This window comes from Callorhinchus milii, unplaced genomic scaffold (genome assembly GCF_018977255.1).
Source record: "Callorhinchus milii isolate IMCB2004 unplaced genomic scaffold, IMCB_Cmil_1.0 Scaffold3, whole genome shotgun sequence".
Classification (NCBI taxonomy): Eukaryota; Metazoa; Chordata; class Chondrichthyes; order Chimaeriformes; family Callorhinchidae; genus Callorhinchus; species Callorhinchus milii.
In genome coordinates this window covers 22965493-22979993 of record NW_024704744.1, presented here as the reverse complement: position 1 = coordinate 22979993, position 14501 = coordinate 22965493, and the positions used below count along the sequence as shown (strand labels likewise).

Here is a 14501-nt window from a genome sequence, read left to right as displayed (position 1 = left end):
GATTGCTGTAAGTCTTTTTATCTTGATTCCCTTTAAACTACTGTTTTTATTTTGGAAGGAGGGGGCAGTGAAGAATTTGTGCTCATCAGAAACTTTTGATAGAAACATTTTCTTCCACTTCTTAAACGTGAGCATCAAATATTCCCACGTCAGGGATAGAAAGACCAGACACAGAGTAAAGCTCTGTGTACTGCAAATTCAACAGTTAGCCCCAGAGTTACACAGATCTCTACAAGTCGAATAATCATGGTTTTTAATGATTCTGTGCCTATTTCTACATTTCTGGAACATAAATGCCTGATATCCCTGAGTTATGGTTAGAAAAGAGACTTTTGCAGTACGATGAGGCTTTAATCTGCTGTGATGATTTATTTGATGATCTTAAGAACTGGCTCTCAAGAATGCCTCAGGCAGGCCGTTGTCAACAATTGTATCGGGCACCATCAGTTTTTATTTGGTTTTCAGTGATGGAGTATGTGTGCGTGTACATGTCCCTGAAGTGTGTAACATCTGTTTTGTGTGTACTTTATGTATCCATCTGAGTATATAGTTGTTATGTGTATGCTTGTGCTTGTTATTACAATTTGACTTTAGTGGGAAGGTGTATTTACTTCTATTCAGATATTTCTTCCTGTCAGTCTTCGACAGTGAAATCAATCTAACAAACACTTGCAGCAGCTTAGGACAGACTGTTAGTTTGCTGAATTTCACAACAATTACATAAAAGCAGCCATGCAGCCTTTAATGAGCAGGTAATCCTGGCATCATTGTATATAGAGGCTTATTTCAAGGATGCATCACGCTTCATTGTTGATAGCTCATTTGTATCAGGAAACCAATGTAACTAGCACTAAGGGAGAGTGACAGGAAAGTCATCAAAATAATGTATCTGTCCCGAAATTCAGTAGTTTGTGTGGTAATGTATTGTGAAGGTCAGGGCTCCTGTTTAAAACCTACAACTGGTGGCTTGGATACCATAAAACATATGCCATAAATACTGTGCCGTTGGTATGTATGTAAGGACCAAACATTTTATTCTTGAATTTTATTTGATGTTACTTACACTGAAGTGGATACCACAGTGTGAGTCCATCTGTCGTAACTCTCTCTGCAGTTCCTGTATTGGTTGAGATAAAGATTAAATGCAACACAGAACCCAATAATCATAAAATCATGATTTTGCACAGGTTTCAATCAAGTCACAGTTACAACCTCCTCCTTATAGTTATATATAATAACTATAATAACTCCTCCTTATACATCCCACTCTAGTTGCATGGATGAATTGGGAAGAAATCCAGTTTATGTGGATATATTGTGAGTGGATCCTTTCCACTGTAGGGAATCAGTGACAAAGGGACATAGTTATAAGATAGTCACGAGAAGAGTGAAAGGAGAGCTTAGGAGAATTTTTGCACTCGGGAGAGAGTTGCTGGGATGTGGAATGCCCTGCCCTGCTCTTTGGCCCATTTGACCTCATAACTTTAGAAAATCCAACCTACCATTTTCCCTTTATATTGTCAAGCTGTTTCTTAAATGAGTTCCCCTTCCTGCTGACTCATTCCAGCCATTAATTGCTCTCTGTGTAAAATGCTTTCTGATGCCTTTCCTGAAATTGCTCTTCACAATCTTGAATCCGTTGCCTTCTTGTCCTGCTACCTTGGCATAACTGAAATCATTTTTCTTAGTTTACTTTTTCGATCCTATTTATATACGCTCCTATTAGTTTCACTCTAAGGCATCTCTTTTCAACGCTGAAGTGTACCCCAAGTTCTCCCTGATCAGGAGTTGCAGAGCTTGAGAATGCCTTGGGAGGTGATTGTTGATTGATACCATTTAGATATGGGAGAAATGTCAGCTAATACCCCTAGGCATCTTTCAATTTCCCCCTTGGAAAATTCTGCCCATGAGCATGTGTGCCTCCTATTTTTACTTCCTATTTTTCTTTTGGCTAATTACTAAACCACATCCATGTCTTTTTCTGATACCTCTTGGTGTCAATTAAAGAGTCTCTCATGAGATACTTTGTCAAAGGTTTTTTTGGTAGTTTAGATGTACTATATCATGCAACTTGCCACAGTTAAATTGGGATGTCATCTTCTCGAAAAAAATCTGTCAGGTTTGTCAAACAAGACCTAGCCCGCATGAGGCCATGTTGGCTGTCATTTATAGGGTAATACCAATCATACAGGTAATCTTCCACTTTCTTTCTTGTAACAAGACTATCAAACCACTCTGCCAAAGATGCGATTCTCTCAAGATCAACAACAACAACAACAAAATTATATTTATAGAGCACCTTTCACATCGGGAAGATGTCCCAAAGCGCTGAACAGTCAGGTGTCGGGGCCAGAGCATGGGGGAGGGATGTTGTAGGGGTGAAGGAAGGTAGAGAGGTGCGAGGGCGACTGAAGGCACGATCAAAGAGAAGGGTCTTGAGACCGGCATGGAAGGAGGCAAGGGAGGAAGCGAGGCGAAGGGACCGTGTGATGGAGTTCCAGAATGTGGGGACAGAGAGGCTGAAAGCCCGGCCAATGATGGTAGGGCGGGTCGGGCGGGAGACATGGAGCAGACCGGAGCCCGCTGAATGGAGGGAACGGGCAGGTTGGTAGGGAGTCAGCAGGTTAGAGAGGTAGGAGGGGGCAAGGCCATGGATGGCCTTAAAGGTGAGGACGAGGATCTTGAACTCGATCCTCTGGGGGATGGGGAGCCAGTGGAGTCGGGCGAGGGAGGGAGTGATGGGGTCGTGGAGCCTGGTGCGTGAGAGTACACAAGGTGCAGAGTTTTGGATGATCTGCAGCTTGTGAAGGGAAGAGTTGAGAAGGCTGATGAGGAGGGAGTTCCCGTAATCGAGCCTTGATGTGACGAATGAGTGGGTGAGGGTTTTGACAGCCTGAGGGGTGAGGCAGTGGCGGAGTCTGGCAATATTGCGGAGGTGGTGGTAGGCAGTGCTGGTCATGGCGCGGATGTGGGGGAGAAAGGATAGTTCAGGATCGAACAAGATACCCAGGTTCCTGACTGGCTTAGTGAGGTTGAGCGTGCAGCCGTGGAGGCTGATGCTGATAGCGCCTGAGGTGCGGAGGCACTGGCGTGAGCCAATCAGGAGGGCCTCGTCTTGCTGACGTTAAGTTGGAGAAAGTTGGCCCTCATCCAGGACTTGATGTCGGACAGGCAGTCAGTCAGGACGCAAGTAGTCCTGGAGTTCAGGGTGGAGGCAGAGAAGTAGAGTTGGGTGTCATCCGCATACATGTGGAAGTTGACCCCATGTCTGCAGATGATGTCACCAAGGGGGAGCATGTAGATTGTGAAGAGGAGGGGACCGAAGACAGAGCCCTGAGGAACACTGCACAAGATGGTGCGGAGGCTCAAGGAGAAGCCATTTGCCGCAACAAAGTGGAGGCGGTGTGAAAGGTAGGACCTGAACCAATCAAGAACAGAACCTTGAAGGTTGAGGTGGGAGAAGAGGTGTTGGAGAAGGATTAAATGGTCCACGATGTCAAAGGCAGAGGAGAGTTCGAGGAGGACGAGAAGGCGGAGGGAGCCCTGATCACACATGGTCAGGATGTCGTTTGTGACCTTGACCAGAGCAGTTTCCATGCTGTGGGAAGCACGGACACCCGATTGGAGGGGTTCATGGAGGGAGTGAGAGGAGAGGAAAGAACGAAGCTGGGAGGCAACGGATCTCTCAAGGACCTTGGATAGGAAAGGAAGATTTGAGATGGGCCAGAAGCTAGATAACTGTGATGAGTTAAGGGAAGGTTTCTTCAAGTTGGGGTGATAGTGGCTGTTTTAAGGGGGAAAGGAACAGTGCCAGATGACAGGGAGAGGTTAATGATGTCAGCGAGTAGTGGAGCAAGGAGGTGGAGCTGAGATTTTAGGAGAGGGGTAAGGATGGGTCCAGGGAGCAGGTGGTGGGCTTCATGGAGGCTACGGTGGTGAAGACAGAGGAGGGGGGTGACAGGTTCAAAGGTGTGGAAGGAGGGATGGGTAGTTGTCGGATGGGAAATTGTGTGGGGTCGGGTTAGGGAGGGGATGGAAGTTGGGAGGGCAGTGGCAGCTGAATGGAACACAAGATCACACAAGATTGGTCTTAAGAAAGCCTGTTGGACCATCCAATTTCATCCTTCCAGAACACCCACACTACTATTCCCCCATCACAGTATTAAGTTGCTTTTTAAATGAATCCAGTGAGTGTCCTCAACTACCTGTCATGACAGTTCTCTGTGAATAAACCTAAGGGATACTCAGATTACGATTCCAGTGTCGAATAATTACTCTTTTCAGCTATGTTTTTCCAGACTTGCCATTTGCCACTATAACACTGAGAGGAAACACACAGCATCTGTTTTACACAGACATGTCTGTACCATTGAAACTTCAGTTTGACTTGTGCTACTATTTAGGTATTAAATTTAATAACTGGGAGAAAATTGTCCCCAGTTAATTTGTGGATCAAATTTAATACTGCTTAGTACCTATGGTTTGCTTAGTGTTGTTGACGCTCAACCTTAATTGCTTTTGAGTTCTCAGTTCACAAGAACCCCAATAATCAGCAGTAAGAGAGAGACCCTACTCAACGTGAAAGGCAGTATATAAATGCAACCTGTTGCTTTTGACTTTGACATTGTCAGTTGGGATTTATCAGAAGTTCAACATTCATGCCAACATTTTCTGTCAGATTCTTAGCAGACTGCAGATCGGACATAAAGTCAGTTCTCACACCACTTTTTATAGATTCTCTGATACCCATCCTCATATCTGTGACAGACTGGAAACTCAATCCAAGTCTAATTTCCTTTCTTGCCCTAGCACCTTCCTCTTTGAACTAGCACATTGCTGTTTGTGGGCTGTTGCTTGTATAATTAGTTTCTGAATTAGCCTAGACAAAAAACAGTCACTACGCTTGTAAATAACTCATCGTGTGAAGTGCATTGAGCTGTTTCAACCCAGTAAGTATGGTAGATCTCCTAGATCGCCTGGCTCCCAAGACGCCTGAGTTGAAAGTTGTCCCGGACCCTCAACCAAAATAATTCAGCCTTGTTAGTGACCATGCTCCATTTTCTCCTCATTCAGGTGCTTCTGTGTAGAATGTGTGGACTTGCTGGTTGGACCAGGTGCTGCTCAGGCGGCTATTAAAGAGGACCCCTGGAACTGCTACATGTGCAACCACAAAGGAATCTTCGGACTGCTGAGGCGAAGGGATGATTGGCCATCGAGGCTCCAGCTGTTTTTTGCAAATAACCATGACCAGGAATTTGTGAGTATTCATTATATAATACAATTTACATTGATTTAGGGCCTTTCACGTTGGGAGGATGCTTCAATGTACCAGCTGCCTGGGTACCAGAGCCAGGGGTGGGGCTGAAGGGCGTGGGGATGGAAAGAAAAGATGGATTTTAAATGTGTGCCCAGAGAGGCTGAGTCAGAGGGACTCCGAGATGAATTCCACAACAGGAGCAGAATGGGTGAAAGCTCGCCTGCTGATAGTGGAGCAGCTTGGGTTAGGGACATAGAGCAGGCCAATGTTCACTGGGTGGAGAAAGCAGCCAAGCCAGTAAAGTCACAGGAGGTGATAGAGATAAGGGTAGGCCGTGGAGGGATTTGTGATTCTTTCCTAAAAATGAACAGCCCAAATAATGTAACTCTAGAGTTTTGCTCCAGGCTTATTGAGGTCAATCTAATGGATCTGTCATCAGTTCTGTCACCTTACATGTGTTATCCCATTAAATATCTTGTACACTCTCTAAGGTCATCCCTGAGACATTTATTTTCCAGGCTGAAAGATCTGGCTTATCTAGTTGATCCTCATAGCTCATTCATGTACAGATTTGTTCCAGTCCCTTGGACGCTATGGGTTGGGAAGCCTCTTAATATTGCAGTGACCAAAGTTATACACAGTAATCTGGGTGCAGCTTGAACGCAGCACTGTACAGCTTAAGTAGAACTTGCAGGGATGTATCTCTATGTGAAGGGCACTGTATAGATGCAAGTTGGTGTAGGTATCCTGTAGAGCACTACCACTCACTGTCTTGAGTTTCCATATGAAGAATGGTTCCTTGGGCAAGGTATCCGAGGGTACAACAACAACAACTTGCATTTATATAGCGCACTTTACATGGTGTAGCATCCTGGAGTGCATCATGTGAATAAGCACCTCTGTGAGAGTCAGTTCCTCAGTGGAGGAGAGGCAGGAAATACTGGGGGGGGGGGGGGAGAGGGAGGGAAATCCTGGGTAATGAGTTGCTAAAGACAATCCATTTTCCCTTGTTTCCAGTGTAAAATAGGTCAAGGTTCTTTAATGCTCTCAATAGAGAAAAATATTTATTCGGTAATTTTTTTTCTAAATACTATATGGTAAAATATTAATTATGTAATTAACAATCACATCCTCTTGACATGAAAGGCACTACAGTATATATAATTCCAAGATTATTATAGGGACATAGGAACAGGAGAAGGCCATTCAGCATTTCGAGCCTGTTCCACCATTTAATTAGATTATGGCTGATCGGTACTATTATTATAATGCAAGGTCAGTTCAGGCATAAATAGTAAGTAGAAATTCATAATAATTCATATTGTCATTGTTGGTTGCATTTTCAGGATCCACCAAAGGTTTATCAACCCATTGCTGCTGAGAAGAGAAAACCCATTAAAGTACTGTCACTTTTTGATGGCATTGCCACAGGTAAAACAATTAGAGTGTGCTACCAAATAACATATTTTCCATTAATAACACCACTCATTCTTTATTTTTACCTTTGCACTGAATGCTAACCTTATACTTTCCAATTCTGTAGAAGATTTGGGAAATGAGCATTCCTAAATTTATCTCCATTCCAGGGTTTTGAATTTCTACAGAAAAGAATCCACAAGATTTTAAGATTGGAGTCAGGGGTGTAACCATTTTTCTCTCAAATTCCAGGTTTGAGCTGGTAGATTCCACATTCTCTCCATCTCTTCACTGACATTATCTCGTTGATTCTCTGCATTGTTCTCCTTGGTTATGGGTGAAATGTAACTTACATTAGTCTTATTTTGTTGATGATTCAGGCTGGGGAGTGAGAAGCACTTGTATCTATCATCGGAAGTCCCCTGAATGTGCCAGGCATTTTGAAATTGTGATGTTGCATCAATTCACTTGCGTTGTAAATACCGTTGTTTGAAATGCGTTACTGTGTTTGATCTCCATTTGAAACCAGGACTTCCAGCTTTTATTGTAGGAAAGTCAATGGAAGGGTATCTTCTGAAAGAATACAAAAATGTTGCAGTGTGACTTCTGAATAACAGCAACATCAACAAATTGCATTTATATGGTGCCTTTCACACCAGGAGAAAGTCTCAAAGCACTACAGTTATTAATTTTTAAAAGTCTTCTCTTATTTAACCCTTGGACTGCCAACAGGTCAACAAAAACGTCAGTTTTCCTAGGACAGTCAGTTTTGCAATGTTGCAGGCATTGTGATACTGAAAAAAACCACTTATACTCTACTTAATAAAGCTAATCAAATGTAAGCAGTACTTCCTTACTGTAATTTTAGGCCCATAAAACTAAAATAAATGGTTGGGGGTGCTCCACTTGATAGTGAATTTTGTATTACTTTGATATTCATAGAATTACATCTACAGTACTATAACATGCCATTTAGCCCACATAGTCCTTTATGTTCCCATGACGCTTCACCCATCCTAATCCCTCATCCCTAGTCTCCCCCATAACTCTTTAATCCGTTCTCTCTCTTGTATGAATTAACTTTCCATTTAAATGCATGGAAGTTTTTTGCTTCAACCACAGCTTCTGACAGTAGAGCTCCACATTCTCGCCAATCTCTGCATAAAGAATTTTCTCCTAAACTCATTTAGGTCTAGTAATGGCTCTCTTATGTTTCTTTAGCCTATTGAGCCCTTAAGAAGACTCTCAATGCCCCCTTGTTATGGACTCATCACAACTGAACTGTGTTGAGTTCAGGGCACCACACTTTAGGAAGTATGTCAAGGCATTGGAGAGGGTACAAAGAAGATTTACCAGGATGGTACCAGGAATGAGGGATTTCAGTTATCAGAAGAAGCTAGAGAAGCTAGGATTATTCTCCTTGGAGCAGAGAAAGTTAAGATGAGACTTAATAGAAGTTTTCAAACATATGAGGGGATTCGATAGGGTGAACAAGGAGAAACTATTTCCACTGGCGGGTGGGTTGGTAACCTGAGGTCACCGATTTAAAATAGTTGTTAAAAGAAACAGAAGGGAAGTGAGGAAAAATCTTTTCACACAGCGAGTTGTTCGGATCTGGAATCCATTGCCTGAAAAAGTGGTGGTAGCTAATTCGATAACTTTTAAGAGAAAAGTAGGTAGTTATTTGGGGAGGACTAGTTTGCAGGGCTATGGGGAGAGAGCGGAGAGTGGGTTGATTTGGATAGCTCTTTTCAAAGAACCGGCACAGACACGATGGGTCGAATGGCCTCATTCTCTGCTGTATGATTCTATGAAATGAAAATAGTTATTTAACTTCACTTTATTGATCCCCCACCACCCATCCCCCTCATAAATTTAATCACCTCCATCATGGGAAATATAATGTGAGATTTCATTAATCACACACATTGCCAGAGTACATGAAATGTACCTCAGGATAATTGCCAAAAAATACAATTTGATCGAAGCTTAAGACTTTTCTACTAACCTTGCCTTTCTTTTATAACTCCCCCCCCCCCCCCCCCCGCCACCCCTCATCCCGAAAGGGGCTATACCAAATGTAAATATTTTTGCTATTTACTTAATACTGGACATCTAGAATATACATCACTGTCAATAGAGCCTGATTCTTTCAGTAAGTATGTCATTTTTAAACTTGAAAGAGGAATGCAAAGGTTATATTTCAATGGCACATTTTGGCAGCTAATTATACAAGCCTCAGTACCCTAATGGTATCTTCTAGCTAAAGTTCTAGTTTTAATCATGTCAGGATGTTGTTTGTTTACCCGGACTAGAATTTTGTTATGTAATGGAGCTTGTATTTACACAATTAGCCTGTCAGGTGTAGGATGGAAATCTTCATCACCTACTTAGTGAGACAGACATGTATGTATCTTTGGTCAGAAACAAAAAGGAATATTCCTTAAATGTTGTGCCTATGTAGCTTTCGGGTGAGAACAGGATTAGACTTGGTCTGACCTTGCAGTTAAATAACTCACTGTCACAGTTTAGACATGAATAAGAATTATCACTTGTGATCTCTCTAGCACACAATCTATTTCAGCAGACAGTTCTGACAATTCAAACATAATGCTGTAAATTGTAGCACATGTTTTAGTTGGATTGCAGAAACATCTGCAGTCACTGGCAGATTTCCTATAGAACAATCTGATGTGGCAAATTGGTTTTGCCTTGAGGCTCTAAAGGTATTGATTGACAAGCAAGAAAATAAATGTATCAGTGTCTGTGCAGTTCACATGTGCCTTGTCCTGGGAAACAGACAATGCAGGCTATAATTTGTCTCTTATGCCACCAGAGGAAAGGATACCAGCTTTTAATTTCAATCCGGATATCAATCAAAGATTTATGATCTGTGAGAAATATATGATTCCTATCATGTGGGTATTGGTGATGTTCACCAAATATAATGACTAATGCTATTTTCCAATTCGATTATAGTTTTTCCCTTCTGTAATGATAGTTCATAATGTAAAAGCATTTGCTTTTCAGTACCATTTCTTATGATAAGCTCAGCCACCCTATAAGGCGGGACATCTTACATCAAAGTAATTGATAGATGAATGCTGATATCCTAATTAATTATTGCTTAACTCATTCAAAAACTGTTGACGTTTGTCGTTCCACACTGCTTGTCTTTATGTAGCTGTTCTGTTGGAGCACTGTTTATGGTGGACTGAATTTTAGAAATGTCTCCTGCTAATTCAATAATATCAGAAATGGTTTTAATTCTTTTCTTGTTATGTATTGGACCTTGTATTAGCACATTTAAGCCTATCATGCATTGGATGGAAATCTTCAGCACCTACTTAGTGAGACAGACCATGATCTTTGGTCAGAAACAAAATGGAATTTGTCATTCTGTAACCCTGGCCATGTTTCTAAATATTTAACATATCACTACCTGACACAGATCCTCCTGATCAGTCAGTCCAGTAATTGATTACCATTAAGGTAACATGTCATTGGATTTGATCCTTGTGGAGCCTGATATATTATTCTTCCAGATATGAAAGGGATCCAGGCCACTCCATTTAGGACTCTGTTTTGAAGTCACCCTCCCTGACGTGTGTTAATAGTTAAAAATTGCGTAGAGCTGTAATCAAATTTAATAAGTGGGTGTCATTGCGAGCAATTTTTATCTCAGTGAAACCTTTTTCCTCCTGCACAATGTTTGGACAAGTCCTGTGTCCTCAGAAATGTATATTGCTCCACATATACTCTGATTGTTTTACATTCCTCATTCACTGTATAAAAGACACACTTACAACAGAGTATTCATTATTCTAAACCAAACATGATTCCAACAAATTTGAATCCTTTTTTTCAGCTGTAGGCACATAGGAATGGATTTCAATTTAAAGAATCCAAAGAGTTGTGTGTTCAACATCTAGATTGGCATTTTGAAATGAAATACCATAGTAGATACGGTGTGTTCAAAGGTGTTGTAAATTAAGCTGTCAGCTCATGTTTCTCCTTATTTTACACAATAGTATATACAATGTGTCTCTACTAACATTTTCATTATTATCCCAAGGGTATAGGAGGTGGTGACCCAGTGGGGTGCTCTATCAAAATTGTTTAAAGGACAACTGTACCCCACACAGACAGTTGGGAGGTTAAAATTACCATTTCCATTATGGTTAGGTTTATTTTGTGTAATTGATGATACACTCAGCTGTTGTATGGGAAGGGTGTAAGTCTCTGTGTTGGAATAATTTTGAGGTCTTCAGTTTTGTACCTGGAAGTTATTTTGTAGTATTTTCTGTGATGCGCAGAAATTTGTTACACAAATGTACATCCAGAATTTCTCTTTCATAATATAAATAAAAGAATATGCCACTTACACAAGAACAAAAGTGAAACGTTCTCTAGCTGTTTATTGAATTATCAGGAAGAATGGCAAAATATCTAGTCTTAAAAATGACAGGTGACATGCATGTATGTCATTTCTGACATCAGCAGCTTTGGACCCAACAAACAAAAAATGGTAAGTGATGCATCAGTTTGTCCAGAGGTATAAATAATTTAGAGTATATTTTTCTAACTAGATACTGCATTCAATTGAAACATGGCCTAGTGGGACACATTGATGTACCAAAACTGTCTGTTACAGTCATAGGACATGACTTGAAATAAAGAGCTGGGAGTTATCAAGTGGCGTTGAGCTACCTAAGGCAGTGGTGGAGGAGGGAAGGGGTTAAGAAAGAAAAATCTGGTGTTAGTAGCTCTGAACTCTCAAAAAAAAGGGGAGATATATAGGGAAAGCTATGGGGGTAGGCCAACTGACTGGCTCTCAGTTGAGAAATAGACTACAGAAGGTCTGAAAGAGAAAGAAGAAGTTTTTTTAAGAAAGGGTATTCTAACTTGTCATTCTTTGAGGCTAAAAGTGGATTGAAGGCAGTGGCATTGAAAAAGTGTTTGTCTAGAAAATGACAGCGAATAAAACGCTTCAGGATTTAAAGTGCATCTCCTTCAGGGAGCTCCATGTAAGGCACAGCTCAACTGTAACAGGTCCATTTCCAAAGTCACTGTCCTGACAACAACAACTTGCATTTATATAGCGCCCTCACGCAAAGTAGCATCCCAGAGCACTTGTGATAATAGTTTAAGTTGTCTGTGTGTTTAGTTACCTGGACAAGCCAGTGTTCTTTATTTCCACCCAGTTTTTCCTTGTTGTAGTTGATGACAAGACCAGATTATGCGAGGTAATTTGGGGTTTAGCTCTTTATCAGTGCTCTCACAATGTCTTCGGCCTCAACAGTAAATTGTTGCAATTCAGAATGTTTCCACATGTGTTCCCTGGGTGAATATTAGATTGTTTCTTGTATGGCAGTGCTTTCCAAGTTCCAGATTGCTTTCATTAATAATCTATTTTTGTGTGGATGCTAACCTGGACTAATTTTGCAGTGGTTTTGTGCTGTACAGAAAATTAAACAAAGCTGGAAATGACAGTATGAAGTTATTTTGCTGATTCTTACCAAACTATGCTGAGAAAATCTGTTTTGTTTCTTTTTCCAAGGCTAATTTAAGCCTGGTCCCCAGAAAGAATGTAGTTAAATTGATGTAAAAAACTAAATCACATGCCTTACATTTGGAGTGAATGTGACACTGTATTCAAGGTCAGATTTGATTCCCTTCAAGCTTTCGAATTTATATAAGAAATTTCATCATCACATGTAAATCTTCTACGTATAGTCATTATGGACTAAACTAGTAGTTCTCATGTGTTTGGGTGATGGATGATGTTAAGGCCATGTTACACTGTGGTTCACAGCTCATGCAATAATTGGTTTCATTTAATAGTTTTTGTGTTTGTTATTTCCTTTTCCCCTGAAGTTAATAGGTTTGCCCGTTTTTAAAGTTAATGTTATGGATAGGACAGCAATTTAGGAAGTTGTTTTATTCTGATGTAAGCAGTACCGAAATGAAGTGATCCTAATTCAATTGTTATGTTGCTACTCAAAAAGCAGAGCCATGTTAAAAAGAAAGCAGCTCAATTATACAAATCTAAAGTCTGATCTGATCATAAAATCTTAATCTATTCACAACTATATCCAATTTGTATTCCAGGAATTATGGTATACATGCAATAAATAAATCCTGAACCAGAGATTACCCAATGATGCGATTTCAATGTGCAACTTCCTGAATCGTGTCTATCCATTACTTTTAACCTCAAAACAGAAGGTTTTTTTCACATTACAAATGTCCTTATGAAAGATCCTTTTGCTATATTATATGTTTAACATAATGGTCAAATGTTTTGAAATATAATATTGCAGTTGTTGAAAGAAGAGTAAGAGTTCCGAGGCATCAATTGTATGCCTGTGGTCTTTGAAAAGGTTGATTCAACCTTAAACATTCTTGGCAAAATCTTTACGAGTTTATCAGGAGTTTTGAGCGAGTGTCATTATATTACTGTGAATCTAAGGATGAGTTAAATGGTAGGCTGCACCTTATTGTTCTTTACAGGTTAAACAGCATTTGTCTATTTGCAGGGCTGCTAGTTCTAAAGGATCTTGGGATCCATGTTGAACGCTACATTGCCTCCGAGGTCTGTGAGGATTCCATCACAGTGGGTATGGTCCGACACCAGGGGAAGATCATGTATGTGGGAGATGTTCGAAATGTTACTCGCAAACATGTACGTGAGAACTTTCGAATATTGATTCCACCTGTCAGAATCTGGAAGAAGTAAATTTGATGTTGATAAATACTCGGTAAATGAATGGTGGCTACTGAAGGTCTTCGTTGATTAAATAGAATTGGTTTTGACATATATTCCAATTTTGTCATCTGAGCTTAGTTCCAAACTTTTTTTAAATTTTATTTGGACACCCCCTTCCTTTTGTTACTTCCACATTGTCTTCCCAAAGCCTCTTCTGTGTTTTTGAGGTTGACAAAGCCATCTCGAGATTTAGCTCCTGATTCTGCTCTGGACTTAGTCAACAGGCCTTGGCTCCAAGATGATGCAGGAGCGACATTTTATTCCCTTGCCTATCCCAGGCAGCTCTATATATTGGCTTAGCAAGGAACAACTGGAACATTTTATTTGCAGTAAGGAATAAGAAGTCAAATGAAGCCAGATTTTAGATCCAAATTCTCCCCCACCCCGTCATTCAGCCATGAATCAATGTAACCTTAAGCCTTATCGTACATTAGGACTAATTCAAATGCTAAAGAACAGTATAAATCTAAACAACAGGATAAATTAGTCTATTTCTCCAGGAGATAGCTTCAGAGTGGAATTAATACCATTGACCGCAGTTTAAGTGCAGTAACTAATTTCAACAAATGGGAATGATTTGGAACACCAGTAACCCTGTAATGTTATAAAGAAACCATTTGCATTCCAAACTTTTTAATAACATTAAAAATTGAATCGGCATTCAGAGATAGTTCATAGAATCATACAGCACAGAAGGAGGCCATTCAGCCCATCGTGTCTGTGCCAGTTCTTTGAAAAGAGCTATCCAATTCAATCTCACTCCCCCGCTCTCTCCTGATAGCACTTCAAACTTGTCCTCCCCAAATAATTATCTACTTCTCTTAAAAGTTGTTATCGAATCAGCTTCCATCAACCTTTCAGGCAATGTATTCTAGATCCGAATAACTCGGTGTGTGAAAACATTTCTCCTCACCTCCTCTCTGTTTCTTTTAACAACTACTTTAAATCTGTGTCCTCGGGTTACCAACCCACCCACCAGTGGAAATAGTTTCTCTTCGTTCATCCTATCGAATCCCCTCATAATTTTGAAAACTACTATTAAGTCTCCACTTAACCTTC

At 40.6% G+C, this 14501-nt stretch overlaps 1 protein-coding gene across 4 annotated transcripts in view; it reads left to right on the top strand.

Annotated features, from left to right (window-relative positions):
* dnmt3ab (DNA (cytosine-5-)-methyltransferase 3 alpha b) overlaps positions 1-14501 on the top strand; it is a 288040-nt gene that overhangs the window by 238619 nt on the left and 34920 nt on the right. For all 4 annotated transcript variants that reach the window (XM_042333222.1, XM_042333221.1, XM_042333220.1 and 1 more), the window contains 3 exons: positions 5074-5257; positions 6604-6688; positions 13213-13358. In XM_042333222.1, the coding sequence (XP_042189156.1) occupies positions 5074-5257; positions 6604-6688; positions 13213-13358 (415 nt within the window). The remainder of the gene's footprint in view (positions 1-5073; positions 5258-6603; positions 6689-13212; positions 13359-14501) is intronic.